At 35.5% G+C, this 22,487-nt stretch overlaps 1 protein-coding gene across 1 annotated transcript in view; it reads right to left on the bottom strand.

Moving 5' to 3' along the window:
* Positions 1-16,427, bottom strand: part of rhobtb1 (Rho related BTB domain containing 1) — a 42,545-nt gene extending 26,118 nt beyond the window's left edge. Inside the window, exons 1-3 of the mRNA XM_056469815.1 lie at positions 16,231-16,427; positions 10,656-10,845; positions 10,329-10,432 (exon numbers count right to left, since the gene is read on the bottom strand). Coding sequence (XP_056325790.1) covers positions 10,329-10,432; positions 10,656-10,835 — 284 coding nt within the window. The 5' untranslated portion in view covers positions 10,836-10,845; positions 16,231-16,427. The remainder of the gene's footprint in view (positions 1-10,328; positions 10,433-10,655; positions 10,846-16,230) is intronic.
* Between the last annotated feature and the right edge of the window lie 6,060 nt (positions 16,428-22,487).

Below are 22,487 nucleotides of genomic sequence, written 5' to 3'. Positions count from 1 at the left end.
GAAGAGGGAGCAACAATCGTCACCACACAAAAAAGTGAAAAACGTACGATCACCCATTTGCCATCGTCCACAAAAGGAATCGTGCATTTCATAATGCTGACTGGGCAAGCGAAGGTCTCAGCTACCACACCACACATTTGGCAATGCAGAGAATTATGGAGATGCTAGCAGGCTTGAAGACTTACAGCGTCTCTTTTATGATTCACAGGCTTGCATAAAGATCATAGGAGGCCTACAAACAAAAAGAGGCACAGAACAATGCTACATAATAGTATGCCTTTGTAGTCAACACCACTTCAGAATAACAGAAGTACAACATTACTGCCACAGTCTTTAAAGACAATGTAAGTCCAAACCTCAAGTGGCGTCTGATATCAAGCTGCCTTTCAGATGTGAGGTTGAAGATATCGGAACGCTTTGATGTGTCACTACTTGCTCCCAATAATTGCTAGGTTAAAGCTTATCCTGTCCCCTATAATGGTTTGCTGAAAGCCCAACATCTTGGGTCAAAATGGCGCTCTTGGCAGAGCACTCTAGAGACAAGCCTGTTTGATGTTAAGCCAGAATCAATGCACTTTAATAAAACTTGTAGCAGTTATTTGGCCTCCAGAATCTCCTGAAGGGTCAGTGTGGATGCAATTAGAATTCCCGGAGACTCAACAATAACTCCCCTAACCTGAATGAATAAGAGCAAATCAGCAGCAATTATTCTTATTAACCTTGCATCAATCCGGGGAGCAAATCTCTCAACGTCTTTAATTAGCTATAACACAAAACATGATCAGAGGGTAGAAAACAATCTAGCTAAATTCACACTAGCTATTTTCCATCCACCTATTTTTATGCACATTTTGGAATATCGCATAAAAATGCTTCATGGAAATTTAAGATGCACATAAATTTTTAAAATGTACACACAATTGAGTAGGATACTTTTTAAAATTTGATTTATGATCGAAACACATTTATTAAATAAATTCCAGAATGCTCATGAAAGTAAGTCAAGTGATAACAAAAAGAGCCGGAATGGGATGACATTACTCAGGGTATATGCCGGAATCCTAAAGGTGATTTCAATACCTTTTAAGACATTTTAAAGACCTTCTCAGAATTATTTAAGACCTCATTGCCGCTTCAAGTTCTAATCAGTATCAAACTTTTAATTTAAACGGTTGTTAATAAACAGTTGTAGTTAAATGAATCAATGGAGCACAACCATGCAACAGAACTCAGATAAACTCGGAAGAAACAAAGCTTGAATGAATAAATTAAACTAAAGGCAAGATTTATCAAAATATCTGACACATTTACCTTTCCTATCCCAAAAACGAACACGGTCGTTGAGCTGCTTCTCCTTTGTTGACTGATGGAGAGACTTGTCAAACTTTAAAACAAACGTGGCAGCTTTGTTGATGGTGTCAACGAGTTGCTGCTTAAAGTAGGGTGCTAGCCCAAATCTCATGATGTAACCAGTTTTGTCCTTGCCACAGGTGAATGTCTTAGCTATGTCGTAATCCGAAAACATCGACTTGAAAATATCTGAAATGCCTTAGCTCGAGTTCAGTGAGTGGTGATTCGCCGCAGTGTAGTGCCCAGATAAGCTCCGCGCGCATTGTTAATGTGCCGCCCATAGCCAAACTTACATTTTCCTATTTTGCCGTCTGTTTCGCTCTATGGTTTCGCTACATGTGTAGAGTGTCACATCACCTTCCCGCATTTGTCGCAAATTATGTGACATCACCAAGAGGAGCCTGGCTTTACGCGCCCCGGCCCGAACCAATCGCGTGGATCAAGCACGCTGTTGTTAATATTAGGAAAATAAATATATTTATGCTTTTTTGGAGTCAAACACAATGATTGAACAAAATTAAAGACCTCACAAAAATGCCTTTTATTTATTTATTTTTTATTTTTTGGGGGTTTTCACCTTTAATTGATAGGACAGTAGAGAGTATTGACAGGAAAGTGTGGGGAGCAGAGAGAGGGGAAGGATCGGCACCACGAGGCGGGAATCGAACTCGGGTCGCCGCGAGCACCGTAGTGCATGTGTCAATGCACTAACCAAGGGACTTAATTTTCTCATAATTGATTTATCAACTTTTAATACTTTTTAAGACCCCGCGGACACCCTGTTACTGGACAAACCAGCGGACCGACCACATTGTAAAACATCTGCTGTTTTGGTCATTCTAAAATCTCTTCGGCAAAGTTCAGTATGAAAGTGGTTCAGTATTGTTATGTGAGAGAACTATATATCTTGAAGAGAACTGTATCCGTCTCGCACCTTCAAAAGCCATGCGCATTCTAGGCGTGGGCGGTAATACTGTAATATGGTATACCGCAGGATCTAAAAATAGCAATGGTATCAGTTTCAATAGCATTATACCGTCATAAAAAAAGCACCTATAATAAATATAATTTATTTAAGTCCTAAAAATGTGTATGCGTGGCTGTCATCATGGGACAACATGGAGGAGAAAGAGAGAGGTGAGGAAAGATGGTGAGTCTCGCACCAAGCGACCTGGTCTCGAAAAAGAACTCAACCTGTGCAGTTTGGAAGTATTTGGGGTTTCGACTGAACAAGAAGGGAGAGGCGGTAAATACGGATGAGGCAATTTTCAAATTGTGCAACAAAATGGTGACCGCAAACCTAAGTTCGCATATACGGTATTCAGTTTTTAAACTGTTTAGGCACAAGCCAACAGTTTGGTGACAATGTCTGAGCCTAACATCGCAATTTTTTGTATTATGCACAATAATACCATATACCAAGGTAAAATAGGGTGGAGGTTTTGATTGTATCAAAATTTGGATACCACCCAAGCCTAGCGCATTCAGTGAGTTTCATCTTCGGAGGTACAAGTAATGTATTATATATGGTAAAAGGCCCACAGTGGTTTCTCCAACTGCAGCAAATTCCATTTTTTCTTTTTGATATTCGCCATCAGTTTATGGGGGAATTGATGACTTTGTTCTCTTTGGCTAATTGAATGGAAACTGTGATTTATTCAAATGTTTTATGCGATATTCCAGTTTTGCCCATAAGTTTAAGTCATGTTTAGATGGAAAAGTTGTGATAAAGGTTGTATTTTCCCAACCACCGACAACGTTAGATTACCCACATTTATGGCTTCTCTTTTGGAGAACAAGTTATTGTGCTTCATCGCTAAATGAACCAGACACTCTCAACATGATATACAAGTATATACCACAGTATATGTATATTGAACCATATAGAAGACCCAAGTCATATACTGTAGTATATACAACCCAGGCTCATACGCTATATACATTTCTGGAAAGCGCGTCCCAGGAGCTTTGTTTTTTTGCAGTTTTTGTTTTCGCGAATACACCAGATGCTGCTGTGTACACTTTTTGAGATCTAAAATTTCTCTCGTAAGTGCTTTTCGCACCTGCTGTTCTTGCTTAAATCTATCAGAGGCCGCTGTCGACTGACTGACTGAATGACTGACTGACTGACCGATCAACTGACCCACTCTTCTCCTTCCCTAAACCCAACCAATAGTGTTTTCAAAAGCACCGATAAACTAAAATAAACTAAGGGTATGTCACACAACATGTCCTGAAATAAAAATAAAAAAGTTTGTCATTTGTGTTTTTGGAAGTTTTTTTTGCAGATGATGTCAAAACTATCATAATTCCCACAATGAAATATTCATTCATTAGTTTTCCTTCAGCTTATTGCCTTATTTATCAGCAGTCACCACAGCAGAATGAACCACCAACTATTATTTTTTACGCAGCGGATGCCTTTCCAGCCGCAACCCAGTACTGGGAAACACGTTTTTTTGAACTTGTGGGGGAAACCGGAGCACCCGGAGGAAACCTACACGAACAACTGACCCAGCCGGGACTAGAACCAACGACCTTCTTGCTGTGAGGCGACAGTGCTAACCACTGAGCCACCGTGTCGCCACTATTGTATTTATGTATAATATTAACTATTTTAAAATAATCCTTTTTCTTGTTAACTAAGGGTCACACAACAATAATGTACTAAAAAAAGTTTGTCATTTGCGTGTTTGGAAGGTTTTGTTTACAGATAATGCAATCAAAATGATCATCATTCACACAAATCCCTCCAAAATTACTGAAGATGTAGTCTGCGCCTGCACATATCCGCTGGTTAAGTAGTGATTTATCGTTGACTTATGAATATTGTTTCCGGGTCCAAGCCGCTACTTATTTGAATTGAGAAAATATTCTTTTATGGCCACTTTTTAGTCATATCACACATTAAAGTGTATTTTATATAAAATTATGGTGTACACTACAATCTCTGGACTTGCTGCATCACAAGTACCAAAATTTTAACAATTTATAAAAAATGCATCACTTTCTGGCCATCGGATATTAGGCATGGATATATATATATATATATTTTGTGATGGTGATTTTTGAAAGTATTACATCGCTTTACATTTATTATTACTATTTGATAAGTCTCCCCATACAGTTTGATAGAGCGATTGGACCCGGAAGCCGCTTCGCGTGAGGTCACACCTAACAAGTGGATAAACAGTGTGAATGTAAAACGAACGGATATTGTATTCATTTAAAGTCATTTCAAGCCAGTATGACTTCCTTTTGTTCGAACAATGGAAGTCAATGGTGGTTTGGTTTACTTTTTGAAAAATATCATCTTAAGTGCTTCTCAAAATCAAGGAAGTCAGAAAAAAGGTTGAATAAACGATGACAGAATATTTTGGGGTGAACTATCTCCTTAAATGTGACATAATATGCATAAAGTGTATCACTTGTCATGAATAAATCATATCTTATAGTCTGTGTCCATAAGGTTCCACACAAAAATAGAAAACAATCAACGCACATGAAGCAAAATCCATTTATAAAGTATTTAATTCAACGGATTATCTAAAAATAGGAATCACCACATGGCTATGTATTGCATAAACCCTTTTATCATTGAGCATCCAGTGAAAATGATAACTAAAAGCAATAAATACAGAATAACATTATACATTGTGTAATTATATTGATACTATGCTATACAATTCGCCTTTATTCTTAGCTTATCCTCATTAAGCAGGATGTACGCTTCTTACTCTTCTATTTAGTAGTTACTGACTAAACATTGGGTTTTAGGGAGGTGTAGTACCTAAAGACAACAAGGTATAGAAGTCACACAACAAAGCCCTGAGTAAGACATCCAGCGATCGTCTAGAGGTCATTATGTGAGTCCGAGCCAAGCTTTATGAATCCAGAAATTGGTGCCTGGGTTTTATTTTTAGGATGCAATAAAGCAGGGTAGACTAAAAATATAATTCCATTGAACATGACGGGCCTGAAGCCAGGGAGCACGCCATGCTTTCCAGGCAACAAGTCAGGTGTGTCTGATTGGAATAGTCTAGTGTGTCTGGATTGGGTTTGGTTTAGCGATAAATCACTTTTTTTTTTCTCTCTTTTGCAGGATACATACGCAGACAGCTTTTCTTTAGGTTTCTAAAGTCTCCCTGCAGACTGTCAGAAAGAAGAATCGGGGCATTCTCTAGTTATTGAACACCAGCCGTCTCCAAAAGGAAGTAAGAACTTAAAGAATATCCAGTGTGTCCAATTTCTAGCTAGTCTGAATTAGTACTTTGAACATGAATTTGGGTGCTAACAGTCCACTAATGAGTAGCTATGTTTCTATCCACCTATTTTTATGCGTACTTTGGAATGTCGTATAAAAATGCTTAATGGAAACGTACATCAAAAATGTATGCACACAACGGCTTAGTCCCTTATTTATCAGGGATCGCCACAGCGGAATAAACCACTTGCAAGTAATTTAATACACAGTATAAGAAAAAAAGGCCCACAGTGACTTTTCCTACGGCAACAAATTCCAGTTTTGATATTTGTTGCGCGTTTATTGGAAGGAAACAGTGTTTAATTCACAAATGTTTTATGTAATATTTAATTTTGGTGCATGAATACACCGCAAAAAAGTTCTCACATAAAGTAAAGACAACAAATATTTTTGTTGCTTATTTTAGCTCAGGGGTGTCCAAACTCGGTCCTGGAGGGCCGGTGTCCTGGAGAGTTTAGTTCCAAGCCTACTCAAACACTCCTGAACCAGCTAATCAAGTTCTTATGTACTAGAAACTTCCTGGCAGGTGGTGTTGAAGCAAGTTGGAGCTAAACTCTGCAGGACACCGACCCTCCAAGACCGAGTTTGGACACCCCTGTTTTAGCTGGCCATTTAATTATAATTCAATATTAACTTAATTTTTGTCTAACTTAATATGTTTATAATTGAGATGACTAGAAATGTTAATTTGATTCAACTAAATTTTAGGAAGCAAAATTTAGAAATCAGTCAAGTTTGGTGAAGGAAAAGTCATGGTTTGGGGTTACATTCACTAAGGAGTGGCAAAACTTTTGTCAGGTAGTGTACAATCCACTTAAATTTGTTAAGTTAACTTAATTGATTTGTGTTGGGACAACACGAATGAACTGTGAGAAACATAGCATTTTTTACAGATTCAAGAAAACAACTTAAGATAAAATGCTTTATTATGCATGCCAGAGCACTATTTGACTACGAATGCTACTTTGTAAAGAATCATCATGCACATATGATCATTGTCCACCATTGGTTTTTTTTTTTCGTTGTTAAAGACTGTGAATTGAATTTGTGCACTACCTGACAAAAATGTCGTCGCCTATCCAAGTTTTTGAAACAACAAATAAAAACTTCTTGGTTTTTATTTCTTGATTTCCTGACTTCTGGTTGATCATTTGGTATCAGAAGTGGCTTACATGAAAGGCAAAGGCCTCTAGATTATGCTTATTTTACCAAAATAAAATATCATCATGCCTTGATTTTTAATTATTTAATTAGGACAGTAAGGTCTGACTTTGCTTAAATTTCTTGTCACTTAACATAAATAATGTCCAGTATAGAATTAAAAGTCATGGTGCAGTGGAAAAAATAATTATTGTTGTGTATGACTCCAATGAGCTTGAGAATCTTGGGTTCATGCGGGTTCCAATAGGTCTTTTGCAGTATTTGTGATGATTGGGATGCAGTTCAACAAGACTTTTGTCAGGTAGTGTAGTACACATTTGCAAAATCAGATTTTAGTAGTTTGCACATAGGGTGTAATTTTTATCAGAATTTTTTGACCATTTTTAGATCTCCAAAACACCATTGGCATGTAAATTCTTGACCAAAATGAAAAATATAAGTATTTTAAATCATTTTAATTAGTATTTTTTAAAAGCAATGCTGTATATAAATATAGTGACAAGGAAACTTATTAAGACACACTCTTTGTGTTTAATACACCTATGTTTATTAAACATAGGTTGTCTCATTATATCATTGAATGTTTTTATCATCTAAAAATTTTGGGATGCACAGTATAGGTTAGACATACGTATTGGTATTGGTTGATAAATGCTCCTTGTTATCAGTATTGGTGCGATTAAGAAAATTTGTTCCATATATTACATTCAATAAATTAGGTACCATTTAAAGTTTTGAAATTCAGAAGAGTTCATACAGGAAACTGTGAGATGAACATCAGAATTGCAGGGAAAAAAGTGTTTTCTAAAGATGTTTTAAATTAAAATGAGCTGTCCACTGCAAACCGGCTCAAAATTTGTATCAAGATATATTGTTATTTGCCCTATAGATCGATTATCTGCTTCCTAATATATCGAGTTATCATTTATCAGTATCAACCAATATTTCATAAAGGAGCATCTACAAATACATTACAATCTGTTTGTAAAAACAACGTTGGTAATATTAGAAATATGCTCTTTTAATGCATTCTTATTATGAAGAGTTAAACAAAAATGAAGCTACAATAATAGGAAAATGAATGCTGCATGCCATGCATTCTGTTTCTTGTAAATACATCTGCGCACATTACATAATTGACATGGTTACCACCACTATAAATTCATACCAACATGGGACTGCTCTGTGTTTGTTCTGTTCTGAAAATGCCATAAAAGAAAGCATAAAAAGCAGTGAGTGTGTGATGAATAGAAAGAAAGATCTCATTAAACAAGTGCTTGACACAAAATGGCCATGAGTTAACACAACAGTGCTCAGCTGTCATGTTCGGCACGCATTCAGTTGCAAATAGCTCAGTGTCTGATGTCAAAGCGAATGATGAAAGCATCTGATGGCAGGATGCTTCCTGTCTTTCTGTTCGGTAAATTGGTGCCACTTATGAACTGAAGAAGCACTTGAGATTTTCCTTGGTAATTTGTTGAGGTATTAAGCAAAGAGCACTGTGGATTTTTCTCATGCATACCCTCATATTTATGCTATTGTCAAAATCACAGTTTAATCTGGGTCACACCTATTGGCATGATAAATAAATTAATATAATGCACCATGATGCAAAGAATTTAGGGGTTGTTCACCCAAAAACCAATTTACTCGCATTTATTTTCCCTCATGACTATTCTTCTGTGGAACACAATAAATGACGTTTAGCTCAACCCTTCATGCTGCTCTTTTTTATTCAACAAAAGGGAATTGAAGTAAGAATATATAGTATACTAAAACTAAATCAGAAGTGAGTCAGAAAATAAGAAATGTTGCTGATGTTCTTGAATCTAATATGCAAATGTACATATCTAAATATGGCAAGCCGTGATCGTTCATGTGACACACAGTTTTGGTCTTTACCATCCTTCATCATGCCCCCATGCAAGAAAAGCTGGTTCTGATCACTCTAAAAGCCGGGCATGTAGAACCAAAGGGTTTTATTGGTGCCGTGACCCGGATGGGAGTGTAATTAAGGCTAGTCTCTAGGATATGCAAGAGGCTACAGTCTTTAATGCCCTTCAATGCTAGAAAAGCCCATTCCAATCCTGGTAAGGGTGCAGCACCAACTACAGTGGTTATATTGGTGCCATGACCCTGGAAATTAGGCTGGTTAGGTTTTTAGGCTTATTTCACACAGCCACCATTTAAAAAAAAAAAAAAAGAAAGCAAGGCTTTGGTGGGTAGAAACCCTGAAAAAGAGGATCAGCACTGTAAACATTGCAACAACATGCTGTTGCTGCGATTTCAAAGTGCAGATATGGTGTAAACATCACTTTAATATCATTGTTAAGTTTGATTTAAACGATTAAAAGCATATTAAACATCAAACAAAATCATAATCTCTTTAAGAGTAATACACTTAAGTGTCCTCCAAGGCTTAGGTTCATGGCACCAGGTAAACACTGTGGGGACACTTCCCTGCTTCAGCCTTTGTAATGCGGATGTAATGTAATGCACCCTCGTGTCATCTGTAATAGTGTTGTCCCAGTACTAAAATTTTAAAAACGTTCATTTCCCGCTAACATTTAAGTGCAGCTGAGCACGTCCCTAAACACCGCTGATTTGCCATTGTATTCACCATTGCTCAACAGAAATGACTGTGATTGGCCGTGAAGGTCATCAGTTCACTGATTGCAAACGCATATACATGGACACTGGAGCACTTTAAAGCCGCGAAGATCAGTCGAGTCATCAGCGGATTGCTCATCTGTGTTTGCACTTGGTAAACATCAGAGAAGGGCAGTGAACTAATGACCTTCGCTGCCAATCACAGTCCTTTCTGTTGAGCACTGGTAATTACTATAGCAAATCAGCTTTAAGAACGCGCTCAACAGCGATTAAACGTTAGCAGGAAATTTACGTTTTTTTTACGTGTCAAGTATAATATAGTTCATTAACTTGACTTTGATAAATGGCATCTAAAAAGTGTGTTCAGGAAAGAAAACGTTAGCTAACTAGTGCAGTTTCCATTAACTTAGATAAAAATGAGTTCCAATCTCCCTTTTATTTTCACTATCCATTTAGAACGGACCTTCGGGTCACTCGGAAAGTGATGAAATTATAAATTTGTGTCACTTTCTTTTCATTGATAAGACATACAGCCAGGTACACAACAATATGCCATGGCGGACGGCGTTTCTGTGTGACTCCAGGCGATACTTCCGGGTTTCTTACCACCGCAACCTTACTTCCACTTTTAAGATGGCGGCTGCGTGAAATCAGTCTATAGGGGTGAATGTAATGAAGGCCAGCTTGTAGCTTTACCATACTGCCCAGGCCTTAAAAGCCAGCATAATGTAATCCAGAAAAAAGTATTTGAGAAAAGCAAACTGTACATTGGAAGGGAAGAAATGTCATTTTACACTAAAGAGCAGCATGAATATTTTGGAGTTTCCCAGAAGAAAGTCCTAAACATCGGTAATCACAAGATGGTGAATTAATAATTACGTTTTAAATTTTTGGATGAATTATTTGATTATAGTACGTACAATCCAATAGAATCTGTTCATACCTTCCATAGGCGAAGCGTCTGTCTTTGTGATGATCTCCAAAGGTGTCCCATAACCGAAGGGACACGCTTACGTCATCCACAACATCTCTGGAACGTTCTAAGACCTGTGAGGAGTCACAGCGTTAATTCACCTGTTAAAGTAGCACCCCTGTCCTGAAGCACAGAAGACCAGAGGCCTGTTTGATCTTTTCCTGTAATCTGTATCCCTTCCGCCAGCTGAAATTTAAATGAATCCTGACGGAAGCAAGTCTCAGAATCATGTGCTCATTATCTACAGTCATAATGCTAACATAACAGCAGGGTAAATTTAATCGAGAAAAGATTTACCTCTTGACAGACTCTATACTGGTCGATGGCCCATACGGTTGGTACATGTGTGGCCAACAATTGGTACTGGGTCAGGGTAGTGTTGCAGGCCCGGGCACAAATAAGGCGAGTCTTCCCAACAGCATTATCTCCAACTACAACACATTTGATAGTCTCTACGTTGGGTCTTTCGTAGTCCATAATGAGCACCCTACAAGAGAACAAGAATTCATATCAGCGCACATACGTACTGACCAACGGAGGTATTTCATTTCAGATCTATTAAAACAGAAGCTGCAGATAGCATTGACCTTGCTATGGGTCAATGAAACCTCAATATAATACAGGACTTCTTGTTTTCACATTCCTAAAATAGTTGCCCTATATTATAGCCACATTTTGTTCCTGCTGAGCAGGACAAAACTCAACCCATATGACTTTCTTGTCAGATGTAATGTGCATGAACGCACGTACAAAGATGCTTGTATTTCTAATTAAAAATCTAAACATTGAGTGTTTAATGACACCTTTAATTATTGCCTGTTAACTACTTGGCAAGTGCATTTAATATAATCATACAATAATAAACAGATCATTCAAGTGATGTTATCATCTAATGTTATTTTTTATGGCTTGACTCTGAGGGGGGGATGATTATTACCTTATACAATTTTAAATTACTGATATGGCCTTTAATCATTCCAATTACTGAAACAGCTGAAGAGAGAGTGTAATTCATAATGCAGCATCATCTCCAGCTTTCACGTTCAAACTTTCAAATCATGCCTTTTCATCTATTTTAAGGTAAAGTGTAAAAAAACATTTCTCTTTATACAATTACAGACAAAGTATTTTAATTTCAGAACCATCAGCCATATCAGCTATGCACCAATGAGCCATTGCCACCCGCCTGATACGCTGTTCATCCTCAATGTGCTGCCAAAACAGCGCTGACCTGCCATGGCATGGACTCTACAAGACCCCATGAAGGTGTCTTGTAATTTTGGCACCAAGACATCAGCAGCAGATCCTTTAAGGGCTGCAGTTTGCAAAGCGAAGTTGCCGTGGATCAAACTTGCTCCAGAACTTCCCACAGATGCTCATTTGGAGGGCAGGACAACAACTTATTCATTCATTCGTTTTCTTTTCAACTTAGTCCCTTTATCAGTCTGGGGTTGCTACAGCGGAATGAACCACCAACCCATCCAGCACATGTTTTATGCAGCAGATGCCCTTCCAGCTGCAACCCATCACTGGGAAACATCCATACACACTCATTCACACACATTCACTACAAACAATTTAGCCTACCCAATTCACCTATACGACATGTCTTTGGACTCCCGGAGGAAACCCACGCCAACACGGGGAGAACATGCAAACTCCAGACATAAACGCCAACTGACTCAGCCGAGGCTCGAACCAGCGACCTTCTTGATGTGAGGCCACTGTGCCATCATGCAGCCCGTCAACAACTTAAACTCTCCAAAATAGTCTTCAAACCATTCCTGAACAGTGTGTGAAGTGATCCAGAGTGAATTATGCTGCTGAAAGAGGCCAAATCAATCATCTTTTTACTGTTGTTTGTGCATGTTTACATTCTAATCTATCTATGCATTGCATAAAATATCTGATTCTGATGTGCTGTTTAGCATGCATATTTTTTGTTTTCTATTTCATTTATATAATGGGAACATAATTATATTATGGGAACATGATTGTTAGGAAGGGGTAAACAGGGTCTGCAACTATTTTCATGTAGGTAGCTACTAGGGTTGCGTGATTTACCAGTACTATAGTAGTATCGTGATACTATGGCTCCAAAATACTGGCGGTGCCACTTTAGTTTGCATACGATAGTATCGTCATTAACAGTCTATCTACAATACACAATGTTGCATGTGGAAAAGTCACTAAATTGCTCACATGCTAGTGCAACAATAGACTATTTCATTTGAATAGTCTGTGGAGCACTTTACGGTTGCAAAACTATGTGGAATTTACGCCTTTTATGGTTGCCTATTGCACGTTTTCTGACACTTCAGTTCGTTTCTGTTCCTGTCAATATGATTTAGTAGCTACAACAAGCGCAACAATCTCTTTAAAAGAACAACTCACAAAGTGAAATTTTGAATTAGTTTTGGATTCTTACCTGATAAGACTGAAAAAAAAAACAATAGTTGAAAAACCAAAAAGAGCACCAGGAAACATTGAACATTTTTTGACCACTTCATATAGCCTAATCATTCGCTATAATTTGTATCTTTATTTGAATGTATTTTTTTGTTGGTCAGTTATCTACAAAATAATCAACTAATGCATTTTAGGTGAAGTGATGTGCAAATACTTATTTTCAATAATAAGGGAATTATGAATTCAATTCAAGTAGGCCTATTATAACATATAAAATATAGTATTCCTGTTCATTTTCTTTATTTCATAGATTATGAATTACAGTATCGAAATACTACTTAGTATCCCGATACTTCAGCTGGTATAGTATCGTAATGTGAATTAATGGTATCGCGACAACCCTAGTAGCTACTCAAGTAATTTTTCCCACAGTATACATACAGTAGCACAGCAGTCCACAAATTGTTAAAAATAATGACCTGACAACCTTCCACTTCTTTATGGATCAGTTTTTGTGCCAGTTGTAGACACATTCAGGAGTGGACAGTTGTCATCACAGGTGCTCTGATTGGTCTGTTGCAACATGACCTCATACATAGGAGATTGTGTGCTAGGGCTGCACGATAATGGAAAAACTTGTCACTGTGATATTTAGTTTTTCTGCAATATATATTGCAATATGAATTAAATCTCACCAGATGACTTGAATAGCTCTATTTGGAAACAATTCATCATTTTAGTTTGATTAGGTTTTTTTTTTGGCGTGAATCATGGATGAAAAATACAAAGCTAATTTACAAGCATAAAAAAATACAATAGACCAAAGATACAAGTTAAATAAAAAGTGCTTTAGGGTTCTGGGGAGTCTATTCTGCTACAGAAATGAAATAATCAAATGTAAAATAACACTTGCATGTTTAAAAACTTCAAGAAATTCTCATAAAATAATTCAATAAACAAATTTCTTGTACTGGGATGCTTTAAACTCTCTTGAAATGCTCACCCAGACCTTAAAGCACATGCAAATGATAAACTTTCACTCCATCATGGTTAAAATCTGTAGTGACTCCACATTGCATAACATTATTGTGGATGCACAGATTGCAATATCGATGCTGCAACAACATATGCAGCCCTAGTTGACACATTCCTCCCATGGCTATCAATAATGTTTTGGGGGACTTGTGCCATGATAGAACTTCTGTTGGCTCAAACCAGATGGGATAGACTTCGGTGCGCTTGTTCATAGATGAGCCTGGCCACCCAACATTCTGTCACCAGTTTGTGGTTTGTCCCTCGACTGACCACTTTTGGTAGAATCATCCCCACTTCTGAACCTTTCCATTTCAAAGAAACTATAACACATTTGCTTTGCCGTTACAATTTGACCCTCAGATCTTTATCCCTGCCCATTTCTCCAGCATCCAACACAATCATTACTTACTTACTTACTTCCAGGGCCGTTTATATCAACATTGATATTTAGCCGCCCAATGTTGGTATTTTGTAACATTTAATTTTTACGAGGTGGGTCGTTATAGCCCACTTGTCGGTGAAACCGGAGCACCCGGAGGAAACCCACACGAACACTAGGAGAACATGCAAACTCCAAACAGAAATGCCAACTGACCCAGCCGGGGCTTGAACCAGTTACCTTCTTGCTGTGAGGTGACAGTGCTACCCTCTGCGCCAACCAACACAATGATTATAAGAGCTGATTTGCTTATCATCTAATCTATCCACCTAAAATATGCCCACTTGCTAGATTGAGGTAAAGTTGGTTTTATATTCGGATATTCACACATTCTCCTTAATAACATAATTTCAGAAAAGTATTCTTTGCAAATTCTAAATAGGAAAATCATATAAGCAGCCAATGACTATCAAAGTACAACATTGTTCAGTCAATTAGATAGTATTAATGTTGTTTTGAAGTCATACTTGCATACTGATTCCAATCGAATATTCAAAGTAACATGGTAAACAATAAAGAGTCTTCTAAATGAACAAATGTGCGAATATAAAACCAACTTTACCTCTATCCTTGCTAGGAGATGTGATCAGTGATATTCATATTCACACAGTCATAATGTTTTGGCTCATCTGTGTATGAAAACGTATGAATTAAGGAGCTGCTGTTCATACCATCTCTTAATCAAATGTCTTTACATACTGTATAAAGTGGTGTATGAACTAGGCATGGGCTGGTATAAGATTCTGGCGGTATGATAACCTTGGATAAAAATATCACGGTTTCACAGTATTGTGATTACTGCTCTAAAATATGTGCTTTTTAAATGTGTGAGTGAAAAACTAAAACTTTTTTCCCCTCAGAACACAATATATTTTATTTTGAGAAACATTTAAAATATTTTGAAACATGACAACATGTCAGGCTAAATAATTCAAATGAATCTTTGACTTCTGATGTCTCCGTTAGTTTCAAAAACACTGAACTTTACAGTTTTTAAACAGCATCTCTGGATATTTTTTCTGCTTAAGATACTGTTGTCAAAAATAAAAAATAAAAAAGTAAATAAAAAAATCTTACACAAAACCTAGGAATGGTATTACTGAAAATTTTGACGGTTTTAAAACCTCCGGTATACCTTGAAAACGGTTATCATCCCATGCCTAGTATGAACATTCTGGATGAAGAAGCATTTTTCAGGGTCTTGCATCGTAACTTTAAGCCTAAATATGACATTGTATTCAAAAGAAGAGATGGATTCAATTCAATACTGACCTAAAGCACACGCAAGTAAACGAATAAATAAATTGAAAACATAATCAGTTCTACAAATGCTGTTGCAAAACCAAAGTGGTGCCAAGGTTTGCAGCACTTCTAACTTTAAATTTCAGATTAAAAAAACAGAATAAGAGTTTTTTTTTTTTTTATAAAAAGAGTATAAATGAAATAGAAAACAAAAAATATGCATAAACAGTACATCAGAATCAGATATTTTATGCAATGCATAGATAGATTAGAATGTAAACACGCACAAACAACAGTAAAAAGATGCTTGCATATGATATGACCCTCAAAACTGATTACACAAGGTTGATTATTTACAAGCCCATTAAAATCATCATCATTAGTATTATTATTATTAAAGGGAATAAAACATTTTAATTTAGACATATTTTTAAATTATACTAAAAAGGCAAAGAGGTGTGAACTTGCAAAGCTATAGCTAGTGGAGCGTTTTAAACCAGAGCATTAATGCATTGGGAATCCTGACATTAAGCTACTCCACAAAATGTAACTCTGATAAATACTTGACTAATAAACAAATATAACTCTTATTATATAATCATAGACGTATACATGTCATGAAAACCAAAACATCGTTTTCTTAAAGAAGTTGAGATCAACTGTCCTACAAGGTGCATGATAAATTACACGAGGACACCACCCTGCAAACAAAAGCCATCGTCACATGGTGGACACCAGCATACGTACCGTGTCTTTGTGAGGTGTGTGTTTATTGTTGTCAGAAGTCAGTTCAGTATACAGTGACTGCAGCTTGCTGGTGTTATGAAAGAACGAACGCTCGTCGCTAGCTGGGCAAATGCTGCAAAAACATCTCCTAACCGCCACTACGTCCCCTTCTGTGAGCGAGAAAAAAGTTAATTCCTGTGTGTTTGCAGGCGTGTGGACTGACAAATATGTGGGGATAGTAGTGTGTCCTTCCCGGTCGCGAGGCTCTTTGAGAGAATCATCATCTGTCGCGAGTCAGATGCGGCTTCCATTGTGACGTCATAGAGCCGGGGCTATTAATAGCGCGCGCGTACGATTTCATTCAGGAAAACAAGGTGCCTCATATGTGCTGTGAGCCAGAGCGTCAGACAGCGCCTTGGAAGCTTATGAACGAAACACAAGCGTTTAAAGTAAGAAACACTTCAAATGTGCTTAAATGTAACTACACTTTCAGAAAAAATAAAGGTACAAATGTGGTCAATGAGGTGGCACCTTTTCGAACGGTATAGGTGAAGGGTCCATATTGGTATCGAGGTAAAGTTAGTTTTATGTTCACACATTTGGACTTTCTTCTTAACAGTATAATTTCACAAAAATATTCTTTGCAAATTCTAAATAGTGAAATCTTATTAGCAGCAAGGACTCTCAAAGTACAACATTGTTTACAGCCAAATAGTCCAAATGTTGTTTTCAAGTCATACATGTGATTTTAGACCCAATATTCAAAGAATATGGTAAAGAATATACGAAGCATGCATGTCACAAGTTGTCAGTGAACAAATGTGTGAATATAAAACCAACTTTACCTCAATCCTATTAGTGCGTACAGTACATGAAGTGTTCATAATAGTAACGAAAAAGTACAGAAGTGTAAACTACCTGTAAAATAGAGAGACAGCTTTTATTTAAATGTGGTCAAATGTAGCTGAGCAATTCCATGAAAATGTCAACCATGCCATGATAAAAAAATTCACCAAAATAGAGAAACCGTTTCCACGTTTTTTGTGCAAGCAAATGTTTTACAGTACTTTAAAAATACTGAAAAATGTCTCTGTCACTGTTTTCAAACTATTATATTTGAATTACCTAAGTCACACAAGTGGCAATTTCACATCTATCACATCCATAACGGAGTGATGTCACATCCATAACGAAGCTTTTCCCTCATAAATGCAAAAATGTCAAATAAAATAAAAACAATCATGTTTTTTTCTGTAGAGAACCGACTCTTATCCTGTTAATTAGCATTATTTCTTTTGCGTTGTGCAGTTTAATTCCCAGAATTTCTACAAAGTATGTTGTATACTGTAAACTCACAGACTTTTTTGTCATATCCATAACGCATCTTTATTTCCCTCATTTAAAATATACAAAATGTTTACAAATTGATATTTTTCTGCTCCCATAACTCTCTGGTAAGTTGTTTTGGAAAATATAAACAGATGTTTCAATATGTTAACATATACTTTCTATGTGAATTTATTTATTGAGTTTTAACAGCAAATATCACATCCATAACGCTGGAATTGCTCAACTACACTTTCAGAAACAAAGCTGTCAATGAGCGGCACATCTTCTAATGGCAGCTAAAGGGCACATATAGGTGCCTTATACGTCGATACGGTACATGAAGTTTTCATATTAGTAGTTAAAAAAGTACAAAAATGTATCCTACCCAGGGTGCGAATTATACATTGATGATCAGGGATTAAGTTTTTTGTTTACGTTCGGAATTATGTCTCAGTGAACCAATGTATTGCTTTAATTCAATTACATCTAATTTATAAATCAAACTTTCGTTTTCAGTGTTTTGAGGGTTATTGAGTGTTTCTCAATGACATTTGTGATGTTTAATAAATGGAGACTGGTTTGCATTCCTGTACCTATTAATGGATGACCATGAAAGACTGGCCATACTTTTTATTTTACTGTTTCACTTCCATGTGCGAGCAAGTCTATATAAAAAACACAAACTAAGCATCTAGTTTTACGGACACCTACAGTACAAACCCCTATTTTACAAGAAAATGCTTTGTGAACACTTATACTGTCTGTCGGTGCTCTAGATTTGCTGGTTTCAAACCGCTAAATCAATATTTTTGGCACAAACATGCATTCATAATAGTATGAACCATTATAGGGGTGTTCAAATGTATATTTACATTATCTATTAATTTAATTAGTAATATTCTATAAGATACAGATCAGAACAATCTATTTCTTAACTATCACAGAGCTGACCTAATACATCTTATTTTAATGTTCTACCGTGGGGATCAAGCATTAATTAGCAGAGTTAGATACCCCCAAACCCCCTGTAGTTCGCACTCTGAGCCTACCTGGAAAAATATACCAGAAACGTTTGTTTAGACTAAGAGACACCTTAAATGTGTTCAAATGTAACTACACTTTCAGAAAAATAAAGGTACAAAGCTGTCAATGAGGTGGTACCTTTTCGAATGGAAGCTAAATGGTCCATATTGATGCCCTAAAGGTAGTTACTGTACATGGAGTGTTTATATTATTGACTAAAACGTACAAAAGTGTAAATTACTTGTAAAAGAGAGATACCACTCCAGTGACAGCTTTTATTTAAATGTGGTCAAATGTCTTTTTCAGAAATAATGGTAAAAAAGCTGTCAATGTGGCGGCACATCTTCGATTGGCAGCTAAAGGGTTCATATTGGTGCCTTAAAGGTAGATACAGTACATGAAGTGTTCATATTAGTAGCTAAAAAGTAAGTGTAGCCTACCCAAGCATTCATTTAAAGAGACACCTTAAATGTTGTCAGATGTAGCTACACTTTCAGAAAAAAATAAAGGTACAAAGATGTAGTGAGGTGGCACCTTTTCGAATGGCAGCTGAAGGGTCTATATTGGTGCCTTATAAAGTACGTAGATACTTGAAGTGTTCATGTTAGTAGCTAAAAAAGTAGCCTTCCTGTAAAAGAAAGATACCACTCCATTGGCAGCTTTTATTTAAATGTGGTCAAATGTAACTACACTTTTACTAATAATGTTACAATAGCTGTTAATGTAGTGGCATTACTTCTAATGGCAGCTAAAGGGTCCATATTGGTGCCTTAAAGGTATACAGTACATGAAGTGTTCATATTAGTAGTTAAAAAGTACAAAAGTGTAAACTACCTGTAAAAAAGAGACCAGAATCGTTCGTTTAAAGTAAGACACCTTAAATGTGCTCAAATGTAACTACACTTTCAGAAAAATAAAGGTACAAATCCGGTCAGTAAGGCGACACCCTCTCTAATGGTATAGCTATAAGATCCATATTGGTATCGAGGTACAGTTGGTTTTATATTCACAGACTTTTCAGACTTTCTCCGTAATAATATAATTTCACAAAAAATATTCTTTGCCAATTTCGATAGTTAAATATTGAAACCATATTAGCATCTACACAAAAACAGGCAAATGGGAAAAAATTTAATTAGATGAAATGCATTCATCTTTTTTGCTGCCTGTTTATATAGAATTAGTCTAAGAGTGCATTTGGTTCAAAGAATTCTTTGAAAATGTATTTAACCACAACAAAAGCAAAATTCAGGTTAAAGTTTTTGGTATGAAAAATATCATCAATTTGTATTAAAACTCAGATTTACACTTATTTATTGACTTTTTTCTTTTTTATGAGAAGCTTTTGTTTTGGTTAAATACAATTTCAATCAATTCTATGAACCAAACCATGTGTGAATGCACCCTTAGATTAATTCTACATAAATAGGAGGCAAAAAGTTATGAAAATTATTTTACATTTAAATTCAAATCCTCATTTACTATTTCTAAAAGACATTCTCATTTATTTAAAATAATTTTCTTTTATTTTATTTTACTTCCCCCTTGCCTGTTTTTGTGTAGTAACTGAATTTCAGTGTTAAGATTGGAAAAATAGAAATAATTTATATTAAACTTTTGATTTCAACTCATTTATTGACATTATTTTATTTTATTTTAAAATAATAAAATGCACTCTTAGACTAATTCTATATAATAAGGCAGCAAAAAAAAGGATTAATGTATTTTACAGATTCAGATTTAAATTCTCATTTACCATTATTAATAGACATTCTCACTTATTTTTTTAAAATTTTATCTCAATTGTTATATTTTATTTATAATTATTTAATTTTAAATAATTATAAATAATTATTGCCTTTTTGTGTTGCATCTGACACATCTGAATTTCAGTGTTGAGATGGAAAAATATGATTAATTCAAACTCTGACTTACACACATTTGTTGTCTTTTATTTTATTCCCTCTTATATTTGTTTAATTTTTATTTTATTATATTTTATTTTATTTTATTTTATTTTATTTACTCCCCCTTGACTATGTTTGTGTAGCATCTGACACATCTGAATGTCAGTGTTGAGAAAAAAATATGATTGATTTATATTCAAACTCTGATTTACACACATTTGTTGTCTTTTATTTTATTCTCTCTTATATTTATTTTATTTTATTTTAATTTAATTTAATTTTTTATTTACTCCCCCTTTACTATGTTTGTGTAGCATCTGACACATCTGAGTGTCAGTGTTGAGAAAAAAATATGATTGATTTATATTCAAACTCTGATTTACACACATTTGTTGTCTTTTATTTTATTCTCTCTTATATTTATTTTATTTTATTTTAATTTAATTTAATTTTTTATTTACTCCCCCTTTACTATGTTTGTGTAGCATCTGACACATCTGAGTGTCAGTGTTGAGAAAAAAATATGATTGATTTATATTCAAACTCTGATTTACACACATTTGTTCACTTATTTTATTCCCTCTTATATTTATTTTATTTCCCCTTAATTTAATTTAATTTAATTTAATTTAATTTAATTTAATTTAATTTAATTTTGTTTAATTTAATTTTATTTTATTTTACTCCCCCTTGACTATTTTTGTGTAGCATCTGACACATCTGAATTTCAGTGTTGGGATGGAAAAATATAATTAATTTATATTCAAATTCTGACTTACACACATTTGTTGACTTGTATTTTATTCCATCTTATATTTATTTTGTTTTATTTCCCCTTTGTTTAATTGAATTTTATAATTTTTTAATGAATTCTTTTATTCTATTTCATTTATTTATTTTATTCTATTTTATTTTACTCCCCTTGACTATTTTTGTATAGCATCTGAATTTAATTTGTACACCAAAAGTATAACCTATTGTCCCATGACCATTTGACAGCTTAAAAATACATATGATCAATATAAAATCTATATAAAACAATGTCTTTTACCCTCTTATTTTCTATTTGTGTTTTTTTTTTTTTTTGTATAGTATTAAAAATAAACCAAACCCTATCAGTATCTTTTATTAAAGTCCATCCCAAACACACCAAGATAACTTAACTATACAAGAATGAACACATCCAATCTAAATCCAAACAACATCTGTAAATATTCTCATCTCATGACATTTATTATGACTTTATTGCAGTCAAACAACACACCGATTAGATGCTAAATGACTGGCGTCTCTGCGGTTGACATCTTTTTAATCCAAATAAGTAGATTACCATCGACTCATTTCCGATATTATCTTCTGCGAATGCAAGATGAGCGAAAAACCCGACTGAGCGATTAGTTGTGTTTCATAACAGCCTCGGTGCACATCAAAATATCGAATGCCATGTAAAAGAACAGACTGTCCCAATTCTAGCAATTCGCTCAGTCTTTTTTGACTCTGCTAGGAGAGACGCTGCTCAAATTATGAATGAAATCAGGACGCTGGAGCCAGACTGGAGGGCCCTGAGGATGTTTTTGAATCATGCATGAAGTGTGTGTGATGTAGATGTATTTATAACCACTCAGAGTCTGATCCCTTGGTTTGTGCTGGAGGCTGTAAATGAATGAAGGTGAAGTTGAGTGGCACCACAAGCCTGTATACAGGATTATTCGAGCTTCAGTCCTGGGATGTCTTATAGTCTGCCTGCTTGTCAAGAAGTTGATATTATATGCAATGTGAAATATAGTATATGTAAACAAAAACAATGGTTCTAACGTATTTTCTATTTTACATTTTTTATTTATATAGCTTCTGAGAATCCAAAGAGTGCCACATATTCATAAATAATGTCATGATGGCTTTTTTTAACATTAGGTTATGATTGAATTACCTCGTTACATTTATAAAATAGTTGGATAACAGACAGGAAATGTTCATGTGCCAATGATATGACCACGTTGAAATGGTCTATATAGCATT

Source organism: Danio aesculapii, chromosome 12 (genome assembly GCF_903798145.1).
Source record: "Danio aesculapii chromosome 12, fDanAes4.1, whole genome shotgun sequence".
Classification (NCBI taxonomy): Eukaryota; Metazoa; Chordata; class Actinopteri; order Cypriniformes; family Danionidae; genus Danio; species Danio aesculapii.
This window is presented reverse-complemented; position numbering and strand designations above follow the sequence as displayed.